Here is a 15,191-nt window from a genome sequence, read left to right on the forward strand (position 1 = left end):
ACAGCAGAGGTCACCAGGCCCCAAGCTCAGATGTGCTATGCAATTGTGCTGAAGATGTTTTTTTTTTAAATTTTTTTAAATGTGAAACAATTCTTAATATGTTACAACTTGAACTGTTTTTCCCAGCCCAACCAAGGACACAAGGTATTTAGCACCAGCCGGACAAAAAAAGTATTTTACCTCAAAAGCTTCTGTTATATACAGCAGCTGAGTGATCAATCTCTGATGAGAAGCTGTACAAGTAAAACAATTCAATTGTTTTAGGTTAGATTGTACTGTTCCATGTCTTTGTAAACATTTGACCTGCCCTTGTCCAGCGGTTTGCAAAGTACCATTTTCTTGTCTAAATGTCCGTAGTGTTTACAGAACTGTGTACGAACAGTGGGTCTTGAGTCTGGTGATGAAAATGTGTCTTCGACTGGATCTACAGGGTCGTCTTTTAAACTGTAAATAAACTCGCTCATAATGCGGATGACAGTGTGCCTCTGTGTTTTTGTGTGACAATGGGAAAGATGGGAGAGATTGTGTCAGCATACTCGTGTGAGCTGTATATCAGCTCTTGTTCCAGCTCGTAGTCACATGCCAGGTAAAGGTGCCAGTGTTCTTAATTTCATGAGACTGAGAAGGGCAATATATTAAACTGAATTCATATAAACATTTCATAGCAAACATTTAATAAATTCCATAAACAAATATCTCCACAGTGCCATACTAATAGTCTGCTAAACCTCAGTTTACAAAATAACATGTTAGTGGAATTATGAAGAAGGTCAGCCCACATCTGCCAAATAGCATGCTGATCCGTTGCTTCTCAGAAACAGGATGATAAACTGAGATGAAGGAATCGGTCAGGAGCAGACTAATGTTTTGACACAATTTGTAAGTCAGTAAAAATGCAGAATCTGTTTGCAGTAAAAGCTGAATATCCCTGAGCTCCAGACTTACTCCTTTTTCTCATGATACTGGAATTATTGCATAATTACATGCAGAATACTATCGATAAATTAAGACGATTTTACCGTGATTTTTGCAGTGCTCCTTCGTAAAGTGTAAAAATAACATGCATAACTACAAATGCAGTTCACTGTTGGCTGAGCTTAAAACTGTGAGTAGAACACATTACATAGTTTCCTGTTGCCACATAGAAAGGTAATACATTTTTTATTCCAGTCTAACAGATACCTTTAAATGATTGTAAAATTATGCCAAAATAAGTCAAATGTGTATTTTAAAGTAGCTTCAGAAGATTGTTCAACCACAGGAAAACCTACACCTCCAGTCATTACAGGGGTCATAAGTTAATGGAATATAGTCACGCTAACTACAAAAATTTGTACATGTATTAATTACAGAATGAACAGTTTTTAAACCATTAGTGACTAATCAGTCTTGTAATCTTTGCTTGATTCAACCAGCCCCCATTCAGAAACTGATGTTTCACTGAAATGCACCCCTTCCTACATTTGGTTTGGAATTGATGCACAAGTTATCTGCCTGTTTATGACTTGCATTAAACAAACCAGATAAAACACTGGTGCTTTCAGTATCTCAGTAATGTTTACATTCTGATTGTGCCTGTGATTTACAGATCTAGTTCGTGGTTGATACATGCCTTGTTTTGCTGTCTTTTTCAGTGGAAGGAAAAATAAAAACTGCTGATGTAAATTGGTAAAAATTGATGGGCTCAGTGTCAGCTGGATTATTTGTGAACAAGGACCTGGCCACTCCCTTACACAGGAAGAGGAAGACAGGTGTGGACAGGCTACCCTTGGTCATCCTGGACACAGCCTATTGGATTTTACATGTGGGCAGCTGGAACATGCACCTAAAGTCAGCTGAACTATGGTGCATGTTACGAAACTGGTCTGTACAGTACAGCAGTGTGTGATCTGTACCAGAGTTTCCTTTCCCAGCGTATATATGCGTTAAACATGGATAACTGAGTGAGTGGGTGAATGAGAGCCCGTGGAAATCACGCGCTGTGTGAGCGGAGGGCGCAAGAGTGACGGAGAAGCAGCAGCCATTGGTCAGATGGACACGGGGCAGATGATGATCCGGTCCTCCAGCAAGACGCTGAGTACCAGGAAGATGAAGTAGAGCAGGAACATGGTGGAGCCCAGCACCTTGTTCATCTTCCACTTGCAGAACGCGATGGAGAGGATGACGAAGAGGAGCATGAGGAAGAGCAGCACGATGGCGCAGAAGAGTCCGTTGCTGCTCACGGCCACGGGCTGCAGGCCGTGGAAGCTGGAGTACAGGAGCCAGGGCACGGGCAGCCTGAGGAGCACGGGTATGAGGAGGAGAGGGCTTTACTTCCTTACCTTTCCAACAGGTATGCATACAGCACACTGAGTCAGCAAAATACATCTGCAGTTCATTCAGTGAGAAGCAGGGATTTGGGGAATTTGATGATTGAAATTAAGATTGTGTCTGCACCTCCATGCAGGTGGTTTTCCATGCTACGGGTGCGGGGGTGAGGGAGAGAGAAGGCTCACCCTACTGTGATGTCGAAGATGTTGCTTCCCACCGAGCTGGACACAGCCATGTCGCCCAGGCCCTTGCGGGCCACGATGACGCTGGTGATGAGGTCGGGGATAGACGTCCCCGCTGCCAGGATGGTCAAGCCCATAATCTCCTCAGAGATTCCAATGGTCTCCCCCACCTGGACACACCCACTTAGGTTAGGCTTCAGGTTGACTGTTACATTGGTGCAGTTGCTGTGGTGCAGTCTATAGTGCCCAGTGCGGTACATTGAAAAAAATGTTTCATCAGATAAATTCAAATTGTTCATATTGTTGCACCATAGTTTTGGAATGTTGAGAAAACCTAGGGCTTTTTTCAGTGAATGGTTGGCATTATTAATAGGCACTGGCATAAATGTGTGCAGAAGACAGCATGTGGTGAAGTGAAGGGGTACACAAACTACAAATCTATAAAGACATAAAGCTTCAACAAGGACAAAGGCACAGTAAATGGGAGATGTAGAAACAAAAAACAGCTTTGACAGAGGAAGGCTCAGCAGTATATTCAGTATTCAGAATAAAATCCAAACATCTGCTCTCTCAATGGCTAATAATGGGCAAACTGGGAAAGGGATGGAGGGTCACTGTGCAGAGGGAAAAGTGTGAAGTGCAGTGTGGCTGGAATAGAACCAACACCTCCACTGCGTACCTGGTGTGCCCACCACGCCATCATGTATGAGAACACAGCGATCCACATTATGGAGCCCAGGAAGGTAGCTGCAAAGAACTTCTTTGAGGCCTGCAGCGAGAGAGAGAGAAAAGGAAAGGGCAAGGGGTAAATAGCCAAAAACCCCACATCCAAAAGTCACGTCACTGTTTACCACACCTCCCCTAGCTAATTTGTATATTAGGCACGCGCAACTATCGCAGGGTTATCAGCCTTAGGGGAGATTCTACTGTTTCCTGCAGGTTTGAGCAATTTCAGCAACCACAAGAGGGAGTGCTTGTTATGTAAAGTTCTGCTGGCAGCAAGAAGTAGCACATAATGAGCCCAGGCACCACTGAAGAAAGAAGAAGATAAATTTGGAGATTACTATGCATTACATTTTTTTTTTCAGTGATCTGAAAGAAATGGTTCCAGTCAGTGAATATAGAGATGTTCCAACAAGGGAACAAAACAGACAAATTGTATCTGAAAGGGAGAATTTACCACAGAAAATACACACTCTGCAGATAATGGGTTTTTGTAAGATGTCTGCAAAATGAGTTTGAAACTCTGAAGTTGGCTCTGTATAGTTTGAAACTCTGAAGTTGGCTCTGTATAGTTTGAAACTCCGAAGTTGGCTCTGTAGAGTTTGAAACTTTGAAGTTGGCTCTGTAGAGTTTTAAACTCTGAAGTTGACTATGTAGAGTGAAGCTGCTGCACATAGAGTGAGTTCTGCATTACTAGCGTTGTTTTTGAGAGACTGGTACATGTTCATGGTGTTTTCTGGAGTAAGAGGTGCCCTCTATGGTGAGTGCTCTATGGTCATGCTGTGTGTGGAGTGAGTGGTGTGCTCTATGGTGAGTGCTCTATGGTCATGCTGTGTGTGGAGTGAGTGGTGTGCTCTATGGTGAGTGCTCTATGGTCATGCTGTGTGTGGAGTGAGTGGTGTGCTCTGTGTGCGCTGGTGGGGCTGAGTGGCCTTTACCGCATTGCGGACGTCAGGGATGGTCAGCCACAAAGGGAAAACGATGGGCAGCAGGAAGAGGTAGGTGGCCTGCTTCCGCCCTGTGTCCGGCCACTCCAGTGACAGGGGCTCTTCTCTCTCCTCCTCATCCTCTTCGTCATCCTCCTCACTGTCGTCATCGCTGTCGTCATCGCTGTCATCTTCACTGCTGCTGCCGGACCCCTCGGACCCCCCGGCCCCCCCTGGCGCCCCTGAGCCCGCTCCCTCCTGGGCCTGAGAGAAAGACGCAGGAAGTGACGGAGTCATAGAAACGAGACAGAGGAGAGAGTTGCAGAATTTTGACAATGCAATTACTGAGAATCCTGACTGGATAAGTTTGGCTGTGGAGGATTCATTATAGTTTCATAACTAGGGTTGGGATTGTTTACTCTGGTTATCAAGTAACAGCAGATTCTTTAAATGTTTAGAACAAATTTGAGAAAAAAAAATAGTACTCAAGTAAATGCCAGGACAAATCAGCTTGTAATAATTTAGAGAAAATTGTAAAATCTTGACCCCTATTCACATCCCTTTTGAATCATAACATGCATGCGAGAATCCATCAAAACTAAACAGTAGGGTCTATTTCCATGTGAAAAATCAAGAAACTAAAGTCAAAAATATATCCTATTGTACAAATAAATATGCGATACATTTTTCTTTCATTTTTTACAGTAATTTGGAATGAACGGCTCCACAGAAGTTATCCAATGAGGTAGGGGTTATCTTGCCAAAACCCTCCTTCTGTGCAGCAGTGTGGTTTGTGTGTGGTCTTCTCATACCTTCTCTCCTTCCTCCTGCGATGGTTTCTCCTCCTCCTTGGCTGGGGGCTCAGGTTTACTGGACGCATCTGTCCTCCCACAGGAAAGAGGGGCACACCAACAGCTCATTAAAACTCTGGCTGCCACTTTGTGGGCCTTCGAGACAAACTCTTGGGCTCGCGTCAATGTCCTGCTTCATATGACACATGGGAATATGGCTCCTTCACCCATCTTTATTTCCGGAGCTGGATATAAAGCCTTCTGTCCAGGCAAATGGGACAGTGTGGATATGGAGCACACTTTCATTTTTTCAACACAGGTAGTGTGTTGTTATCCCCAAAACAATCCTTGCCACGTTAGTCCCTGCATTTTCAAGCAGCTCTTGTTTGTGTGTAAGGAACATTGGCCTGAATTCAGTTAACATGTTGATTGAATCCAGGATATTGTGTAGATTTAGGCACCCCTAAGCCTGTGCTCTGCTCTCAGCCTTGACTGTTGCTGCCACACCCATTTAACTGCACTTCGTTCTTGCGCATTTTTCATTTGCTCATTTGGTCCCTTACATCATACACTTGCCATTAAATTTGTTGACCTGAGCAATTGGCCCCCTTTTAATTGTAGACCCCTCAGAACAAGCTTTGGCTGGATAAGCAATTGACTTTCTCATTAAGTGCACTGGTGCATCGAGTGAACAGCTAGTACTCAACAGTAATCACTTCAGTGACTGTGAAGCTGATGAGATGCTGTGCCTAATTGCCCGAGTCTTTTCTCTGGCCTAAAAATGGCCATTGTACAGGACGAGCAATTACAACCAGCAATTACAATGAGTATTTGATGTTTTGTACTACTAAGGGGAAAGTCCCAACTGGGGCCACTGTTCTGTCATTTTCCATTTTTAAACATTTGATATTATATATTTTCCCTTTAAGAATATTTCTTTTAAAACTATTTTGTTGTCATTCACATTGAGCTATGGATGGGCAGCAACAGTGATGGCAATATGTGACATATTGTACTGATCCAACATTCAAAGCCCTCTTGCATTTACTTCCCTAAACTAAAACTTGCAATACACCACTCCACCCACACAAGAACAAAGTCCAACAACACAAATGCTCACCCCACTAACAATAACCACATTAGTAAAGATGATAACATCAAAGGTAACTCAACAGTAATAAATGGTTACTCCACTTCTACCAGCTCACTGCTGCATCCACTATCACCTGATTTACACCAGGAGCGGAGCAAATTAGACCTTTTATACCAGCCACACATGCTATTGGATTAGAGCTTTTATACCACCCATAATCAGTACCAGACCGCTGCTGGAATGAAAGCTTTAATCCACTACCATAGGTGCTGCACGGGAGCTGCACTCCTGGTGTATATAGGGCCTAATTGTTCAAGTAGAGGGCACATACTGCATGTACTAAAATGTTCCCAAACAACCCATCCCAAATATTGTGAACCTTTTGAATATTGATGATATGTTGATCTATAATTTCATTTGTTTACTACTGTGAATCCCGATTATAATAGCAATTGAATTTAATGATGACATCATGTTTTCCATGGGGGGTTGGTGTTTCCAAACAGAGGGCTGAAAGAGGAGCTGACAGGTGTTAAATTCACCTTCTTTCTTTTCTTCTTCCTTTCCCCCTTCTTTCCGCTGAGCCATGTTGTTCAGGATTTCAGCCTTGTCCTTAAACTTCACTGCAGGGGAGAGGGAGGGAGAGAGAGAGAGAGGAAGGGAGAGAGAGAGGGAGGAAGGGAGAGAGAGAGAGAGGGAGGGAGGGAGGGCAGTGGCATTCATGTGCCTTTCTAGAACCACTTTGTCAATGAAACAATGCATTCTGTACAGTAACCAGGCAACCAACTCTTGAGTTCCTCCTGTCCTCTCACCTTTCTTACTCTGAAAGGTTGCTCTGCGTAGCAGATGTTTCCTGTATTATATTACAGTTAATTAATATTCATAAGGCAAGTCCAAGGATGTCCATTGCAACGGTATTGCCTTCGGCTGGGCCTCTTCACTAATGTTCATAAAATGCATCAAGCTGGAATGTTTCTGCTTCAAATGGTAGAGGTACAGGACTTTCAGTGCTAAAAATATGGAGCTGACCATCTGGTTAGTGATGAGAATCTGTGGTGAAACACTTTTGTTGAGAGCGCTTGCAGTTTTTAAATGGGTACAAAATACAGATTTAGTGTAACTGAGTCAGTTAAGTCAAATCATCATGTACACAAGGCAGCTGACATACAACACTGTCAGACCAGTCACAGTGCAGACATTCACAATATTCACTGCACACGCAACAAAAACCAAAGATACACAATACATGATATACACCGCTGTACAACATCCACCTTACCTTTCCCCTGGCCAGACCTCCCAGCCTTTAATTTCCCATTAAAGGCAGTTTCTACTGGGCAGAAATTATTCACAAAAGAGGAGTTACCACTTGCATAGTCTGTGACTGTACAGTTCCTGAGGTGGGCTCTTATAATGATGAGAGCAGTGAGAAATAAGAGCAATAGATAAATGGCATTACACCACAGACACTTGAGAGAATTTGAAGTCTCTACCACAACTGTCTGTCTTTTAGTTCTCTTGTTATTTGTTACTTGCTTGTAATGCACTTTGTTTTATGTTTGTCTGGCTATTGTACAGTGTTTTATATATTGCATGTTGTCTGTTGTGTCTTAGGGTACACTTCTTAAAATTGCTTAAAACTAAAGTTAACACATTATTATTATTATTATTATTATTATTATTATTATTATTATTATTATTATAATTATTATTATTATTATTATTATTATTATTTTTAAATCATTATTATTGTTGTTGTTGTTGTTGTTGTTGCAGTTACATTAGTTGTTCTCCAAGACCACAAGAGTCTCTGTTTGTCATTGCAATGACATTTTCCATCTTGGTTATACTGTGCTCAGTGGACACCCACTGCTAACAGCAGATACAGGAGAGGCCTATTGAGATAAAGGGATTGGATTCAGTGGGGCTGACTCTCATTCAGCTTTTATTAGATGTGTCAAAAGCTGATTAGGGAGAGCTGCAGAGCTCTGTGAGGCTGAGCCTGGGCCCTGTGCTGCTGGGCTCAGAGGCTGGGGACAGAGTGAAGGTCACTGGGACTCCTGTCAGCAGCTCTGTGCGGTCCTCACGCTCTCCTGGAGGGAGCTCCGAGGAGCAGCTCGCCTCTGCCCAGGGGTGGAGTGCCTGATGAGGGACTCACAGTGGACAGAAAATGGGACCCCCCTCCCTCCCCCATGCTGACCTATCGGCCTTATCCTTACCTCACAATCCTGATCATCACCCTTACTTCTCCACACTGACCAATGACACCCTCCCATACTTCATCCTGGCCAATCAGGTCCTGACAGTGATATAAACCCTGATCCCCCCTTTCCCATCTCTGCCTCTCTTACAGCCCATCTTGACCTAGCCATCATCCTGCTCTGTGCTCAACAGTGTTCTCCAGGGCTCTGCTTTAAATCCACTCAGCATGTGCAAAGAGGGATGTTCATAAGCAGCGAGGTGGCAGATGCCGTAGACCCAGTACTCAGTAGATAATCAGCAAGGCATGCAAGCGGTTTTGATCTCTTCAGACATATGCCCTTCCAAGTTACTCATAGAAAATAAGTAATCTGATAGTATGGTAATCTCACTGGTGGTGCTTCTAAGACTTTTACTCAATAATAATAATGGATTTCATTTATATATCACTTTTAATCTCATTCAAAGAATTCGGGATTAGAAATGCTGGACTTAATTGGCACGCTGGTGTTTTAAACACAAGCACATTTTAAATCATTTGATGTTTATTTTCCAGAAAAGCATCTATAATCATTTGGGATATGACCTTTGCTGCAGTTTCCTAGCCCACAGCTGAATCGTTGTACGGCTTCATATACATAGACGTGCTTATCTGCTTAGTGTCAGTCTCTGCTTACCAATAACTTCCTTTGAGTCTCCATTTTCATTTCAAACTCCTATCCATTTTGCAGAGGCACACAAAGGCACTCCGCCACAATTATATGCGAAACATTTGTGAGGTGCGGCTGTATCAAAGTCGTGCATACTGACCATGCATGTCTATCCATCTGGAGAAAACTACTCTCCACTGAAGGTTTATGATGGTACTGAAACCATGCTGGTCAATAATCCTCAGTGACCAAGGATATGATCAGGCCTCTTACAACAAGATAGTCACATACAGCATGGTTCATAGCCAGACAAGCATATTTGGCACATTTTGCACAGACTTACTTCTAATGTCATTGGCATTTCAGTTGGATCCATAATGCAATGTGTGACTTCATTTTGAAACTATAGAGCTCCATTTTTTGTTAATTTTGTAACTATGCCAGCATTAATTTTATTCTAATGCTAATCTTTTGTGTGCAAATTGCACAATTTGGCACAAGCTTGTCAATGCAGTATTGAAACCATCAGAACAATGTACATAGTTGGTCAGCCAATTCTGTTTTTTCAACTCAACATTTGCAAGTAACTAATGAAAATAGTTGATCTGTTTTAAAATATTCATTTTTGAGGCAGCTGTAATTTCTTTTTAAGGAGGTTTGCCTCAGGACTAAACAACCCATCCCAATAGCCTTGTTGCAGTGGCACTGTTAGTCTTTGCTCTCACATACACATAAAGCACTGCTTTCTCTCTCTGTGATTGCCTGAATATATATTTCTGTGAGCCTTCATGGCCTTCAAATGTACAAGGGGTGTTTTATAAGCAATCCATAAAATAACAGGGAAAGCATGTATCTCACTCTCTCCACCTCCTCTTCTCCTTCACTTCTACATCATACCTCATAACTACCTCCACAATCACTTTATGATCACTAAAATACAAATTAACTGTATTACTCTTCAGATTTTAGGAGCTTTTCTTGCCATTTCAATGACGGTGGGATATTTTACCACTTTCTATGGCTTTCCTGGGGCACCATAGTGGTCTTACCTTCCCCAAGTGGGTCCAGGCTGTGGATCATCAGCTGCAAGATGGTGCTCCTCATGGTGCTGTTGTGCAGGGAGGCAGAGCTGCCCCCTCTCTGCAGGGGAGGCTTCAACTGGGGAGAAATGGGGGTCACTGTGCTGAGCAAACTGTTAAAAGCTTCCCACTCCCCAACTGCCATGGGCTGCCATGGTGACTAATACCCAGGCCTTATTCCCAAGTGCACTAACGCCAAGCATCTGAGAAGAGCCATTTTTGTCATCTCTCGAGGGTTCAGAAAACTGCAGATGCTAGTCACCTATTAAATATCAATTGATTTTCAACTTGAACTTGTCTAAGACTTGTGGTCTGAAGACAGTATACTCTTTTTTTTAACCAGGCCTATTGATGGCACTAGTCTTATTTATAAATGAGAGGTGAGGGGTGTCCAGGAATGTTTTGTTTTTTGCAATCCCCTTTTCCACATCGATAAAATAAATTTCACAATGTAACATGTAATCACAAATACTCCACAAATTTGAGTGTGTGTACCCCCCCCCCCCCCCTTCTTTGGAGGTCAACTTTATTTATATTTACAATTATCATTTACAAAATGATGTGCTGAAGTATCAGAGAGGGAAGGGTGTGTGTGTGTGTGTGTGTGTGTGTGTGGTAAGGGGATGAGTGCTTCCCTACCAATAAATGATTCTTGGCCTCTTGGTTTTCAGGTTTATTGTCCCCAGCAGGTCTAGATCCATTGCCCTGTTCGCAACAATGAGATGTTATATCAGAGATCTGAGGTGAGTATCAGAAACCTACAGAAATTGATGGAGGTCTGTCAGCTCTGACAAAAGTTTGGCAGTGACTCCAGGTTTCAAACATTCATCAACATCTTTATCACTTTATGGAATAGAAGCCTGCAGGATAGAGGCACACTGGGTAATTTATCTGAGTGAAGCAGGACACTGACCACTGAGCAGGGGCAGAGGTTGATTTGACAGAGATTCAAGCAGTCTTTAAAAATATGGGTCTTCAGGACCATGCACAGTTGTAGCCTTGCCAACAGGTGGAGGCTGATTGGTAATTAATAATTCATCAGACCTGTTTTATAAAGGCAGTTTCCTGAAATTTTAGGAGAGCCAGGCTTTCAATCATGTGGCACATGATGGATCTACTCCTCTGTTTTCTTTGTTTTACTTTGCTTTGCAATTCAGAAGGGGAATAAAACTGGCACAGACCAATCTACTGCCTTTTGTGTTGTCAACCCGTCAATGCATTTACCAGTCAGCACAGTGCCTCTGTCTTAATCTGCCAATCAAATAAAAAAGGAGACAAGTACCTCTGCATAGAGGAAGCTCATGGAATTTTTATAGTTGCCCAACAGCACAAGGCAACAGTATTTAGTCCGGTTTGCAAGCACCTATTTAAGTTAAGTTCTGTGGCATGCTATTAATTGGTTGGGTTAGATTTGGGGGATTGTTATGAGGTCTAAACTGCTTTGAACTGCCTATCACTTTGTTTTCCAGAGCAGTTTGACCAGAGACCTAGGTATGATTAGATGGAAGCCCCTTACATACTACCTAGCACATACAAGCCTACGTCAGCAACATTCAGAGAAGGGGTCCACTTGGACACAATATCAGCTTGTCCTTCAATAGCACGTACCAGGGTTAAGCGCTGTACTGGTTTGTATGTACTTTTACACTATGTGCAGTTCTGCAAGCCCTCTAAGGATAATGAGCTACGGTGGATGATCAGCTTTGGGGGCCTCAGAAAACACTCTGTTTTTGTCTCTGTTGGCTGGAGTGACCTCAGATACAGTTTAGCCAGTTATTTTCTGCACTATTTACAGCACCACGGCCTAGTAAAATTATAGAAGGTTTTGAAAAATAAATGAAACAAATAAAGGATATCACCAGTCTATACATCTGGGGCTCCAGCCTGGACTACATCATTAAGTTGCTCTGACTGGGAGTAATAGTTGCTAATGAAATAGCAATGGCGGGATATACTTGGACATGACACACCTGGGGCAGCGTGGGTTCAAATCTGACTCACTCTGTTTACCACTGCATTAGTATCTCCCAGCAACTTGTCTGGCACCCACAGGCTATCGGCTGGAAAAGGTCACTGTTTTTCAGAGGAGTGCATGTGTTCTGGCTGCCATACTCATTGCATGGGTATTGGTGTTACAGTGCTGACTCAGCACAAATTTGGAAATTACAAACATTAGGAGCAAAAAATGGTGAAACAGTTGGCTTCTGTACATTAAATAAGACAAGCAACTTTGCATCCCTTTGCAGACATCCAATTCAACATAGAGTACAGCTGCTAGTAAATTCCAATTTGAGATTTTGAGCCCTGCACTAACTACATAGAACAAAAAAATGTATTTTTTACTTTATACTGCTTTATACTTTATACTTTTAAGTTATTTTAAAAGCACTATTTACACACAGCCTTGAGGCTGCATACCACAATTACTTGACACTGTTCTCTTAGAACACTGGATCCCTCTCACATGACATCTTTAGTGGGACAGTGACTATGTCAGGGCTGACTGCCATAAGTAATCTTAATGCCACACACAAGTCATATATGTCTTCAGGCTGCAACACACTTGAAGACAAATAAACAAAAAGGCCATGCCCAGGACATAGTATTATGTATTCAGCCTGAAAGGAGGAGTCAGTAACATAGCATTTCTATGTATATCCATGCAATCCATACAGTATGTTCTATTACACACTAACACATGCCTTGTCCCATATACGGTGGACTGCTTTCCAAAAGTACATTTGTAACCCAGCACGGCAAGTTTCTCAAACAACTCTCGTCAGGGATATGCACCTGGGTGTGTGCTCCATCTTGGGTAGTGCTGAAATGAACAATTAAAATTGTTCTCAACACACACAGTGAAGGAAAACGCCTCTTTTTTCTTCATAAAGTAAGAATTTCTTTATAGGCTGTAGATTAGTACCGAAATCCCATCTGATATACCTTTAAATTTCATGTCGCTACAGCTACAGTAGAGTAAGCAAAGGGACAAAGGTAATCTGTGTACATTTTTATATAGTTATGGGGCATGCCCTGCCAAGGCGTAACTTAGCTGGATGGCATACCTGCCATCCCAATCCATCCTTCCTATGTGGCCTAGCTGGTGTGCTGTCTCAGGCTTAACCAGATGGATGCTTTGGGCGTGAATGAAGGTCAGATGAAACTGGATTAGGGGTGGATGCCGAATGAATCACCAGCAGAGCTTAATTATAAATGGTTATCCTCTCTCTCTCCAATCTCATTCTCACACTGGAGGTATGCTATCACTTGCCCTCTCTCAAAAATTGTGTGATTGTCCTTGCTGTGATCTTTGAAGTGTAAAATGCCTATTCTTATTCCAAAGAAATCTGATGTGATCAACATCCGCTGTGCAAATGGCACCTAATATATTGTTTACTATCAAAAGGCATGTTAAAGTGCAATAGCAAAATGCCATTGGATCCATCACGTTACTGATATGAGACGACATAACTACGAATAATCGCAGCTCTTACTTGGCATGCACTATCACGAAGGTGCTGATGAAATCACTTCTGTGAACTGAGCTCAACAAAAAGATAGAACAGGAGTGCTAGTCCAACATATCTAATCCGTCAGATAAGCTACCATGATAGACACCAATAACAGTCCCTTTATTAACTGTAACATGAAGAGAGTGACACACAGCCCCTTTGTAAATTTTGTTAGGATTCATATTTTCACTGGTGCAACTGCTTTGACTAGTTAAGGTCTCTGTTGTAAGTTGTTAAATTACTTCTGATGTGAAGTGACCCTATTAGTTAAAGGTAGGGGAGTTTATAAGAAAAGTGGACAGAGCAAATTTGAAAGGTAAGCAGCACAGACCTTCTCTGGCTCCTCCACAGTGAAGACTTTAATAATATTTTTGTGTTTGCTGAGCTGCCCTTTGAAGGCTTGCTCCAGTTGCACGTTGTACTTCATGAAAAGGACGTAGGAACAATACGACATCAGCAGCATCAGGCTTTCCCACCACATGATGGTATTGTCCAGGAAGAAGATGATGAGCATGATGAGATCCAGGATGTAGAAGGACACATCCCGGAACAGAGGCCACCAGGTGAGGTGGAGCATCTCCCGTGAGAAGATGGCACACATCCCAATGACAAAGAGGATGTTGAAGACGGCCGAGCCCACAATGGTCCCGATGCCCACGTTACTGTGGGCGATGAAGACCCCGATCAGGGACGTGAAGAGCTCCGGAGCCGAACCCCCTGCGGCCATGAACGTGGCTCCCGCCACATCGTCCGAGATGGCCAGTTTGTCAGTGATGACCCCCAGGGCCGGCACAAAGAACTCATCACAGACGATGGCCAGGGACACGAACATGTAGACCATCCCAAAGATGTGCAGTGCTACCCAGCCCTGTCGCCGCTGCTCCACCGAGAACAAGTCCTTGGGATACTCACCCTTCATGAGTGGGGCACTGCCGGGGGAGGAGAAGGTGGTGTTGGGCATGGGGGCGGTGGTGTTGGGAAAAGGGGTCAGTGCGGGTGCTACGGTGGTCTTGGACGGTTCAGGGTCCACATAGATGCATTGCCTGAGGTTAGTCCGATTGGTGGTTGTAGATGTGGGCAATTCTGTGGTTGGTTCTGTGGTTGTTGCTGTAGTTGTTGCTGTAATTGTTGATGTAGTTGTTGCTGTAGTTGTTTCTGTAGTTGTTCCTGTAGTTGTTCCTGTAGTTGTTCTCTCTATGAAATTCTCCACCACAGTGTGGCTAAGTACTTCTACCACTGGCGTGGTAGTTTCAGTTGAAGGCTTCTTCTCTTCCTCTGGGTACTCTGCAATCTGAGCTTCTGGCCAGGGCTCCGTCATCCTTGCCCTCAGACTCAACTGGTAGATACAGCACAACAGAACACCAGAGACAAAGAACAGGATCCGACTCCACTGAAGTCTCTTTCTCCGTGACAAATACATTTTGGCCCTAAATATGGACAGTTGTGATTGTTCTCAGAAATTAAGTTAGATTCATGAATGTGCCATGTAGTAGCTTTTCTGTGCTTTGAGGAGAAAAATTTGGATGTGGTAAGATAATAATATCCCGCAGACACTGTTTCATTTCTTTTTCAGAATGTCATGCAACTTTGCCCACAGATGGCACCTGTAAAATGTAAGGAAGAAAAACAGTTTAAAACATTACATTGTTGGTTCACAACAACCAGTAGTTGAGTTTTCATACAGTTTATGATTGAAAGGCAATGCGCGTTTATAATGGAATTAGTG

At 43.0% G+C, this 15,191-nt stretch overlaps 1 protein-coding gene across 1 annotated transcript; it reads right to left on the reverse strand.

Moving 5' to 3' along the window:
- Positions 1 to 2,027: 2,027 nt before the first annotated feature.
- On the reverse strand, positions 2,028 to 14,885 carry slc24a1 (solute carrier family 24 member 1). The gene is made up of 10 exons (XM_035396564.1): positions 13,797 to 14,885; positions 10,593 to 10,658; positions 9,924 to 10,032; positions 7,305 to 7,355; positions 6,568 to 6,648; positions 4,954 to 5,021; positions 4,154 to 4,405; positions 3,172 to 3,261; positions 2,496 to 2,662; positions 2,028 to 2,277 (listed from the first exon to the last, which is right to left on the reverse strand). Exons 1-10 carry the CDS (start codon positions 14,883 to 14,885, stop codon positions 2,028 to 2,030), a joined length of 2,223 nt encoding a protein of 740 aa, XP_035252455.1.
- Positions 14,886 to 15,191: the final 306 nt, after the last annotated feature.

This window comes from Anguilla anguilla, chromosome 16 (genome assembly GCF_013347855.1).
Source record: "Anguilla anguilla isolate fAngAng1 chromosome 16, fAngAng1.pri, whole genome shotgun sequence".
NCBI classification, from domain to species: Eukaryota; Metazoa; Chordata; class Actinopteri; order Anguilliformes; family Anguillidae; genus Anguilla; species Anguilla anguilla.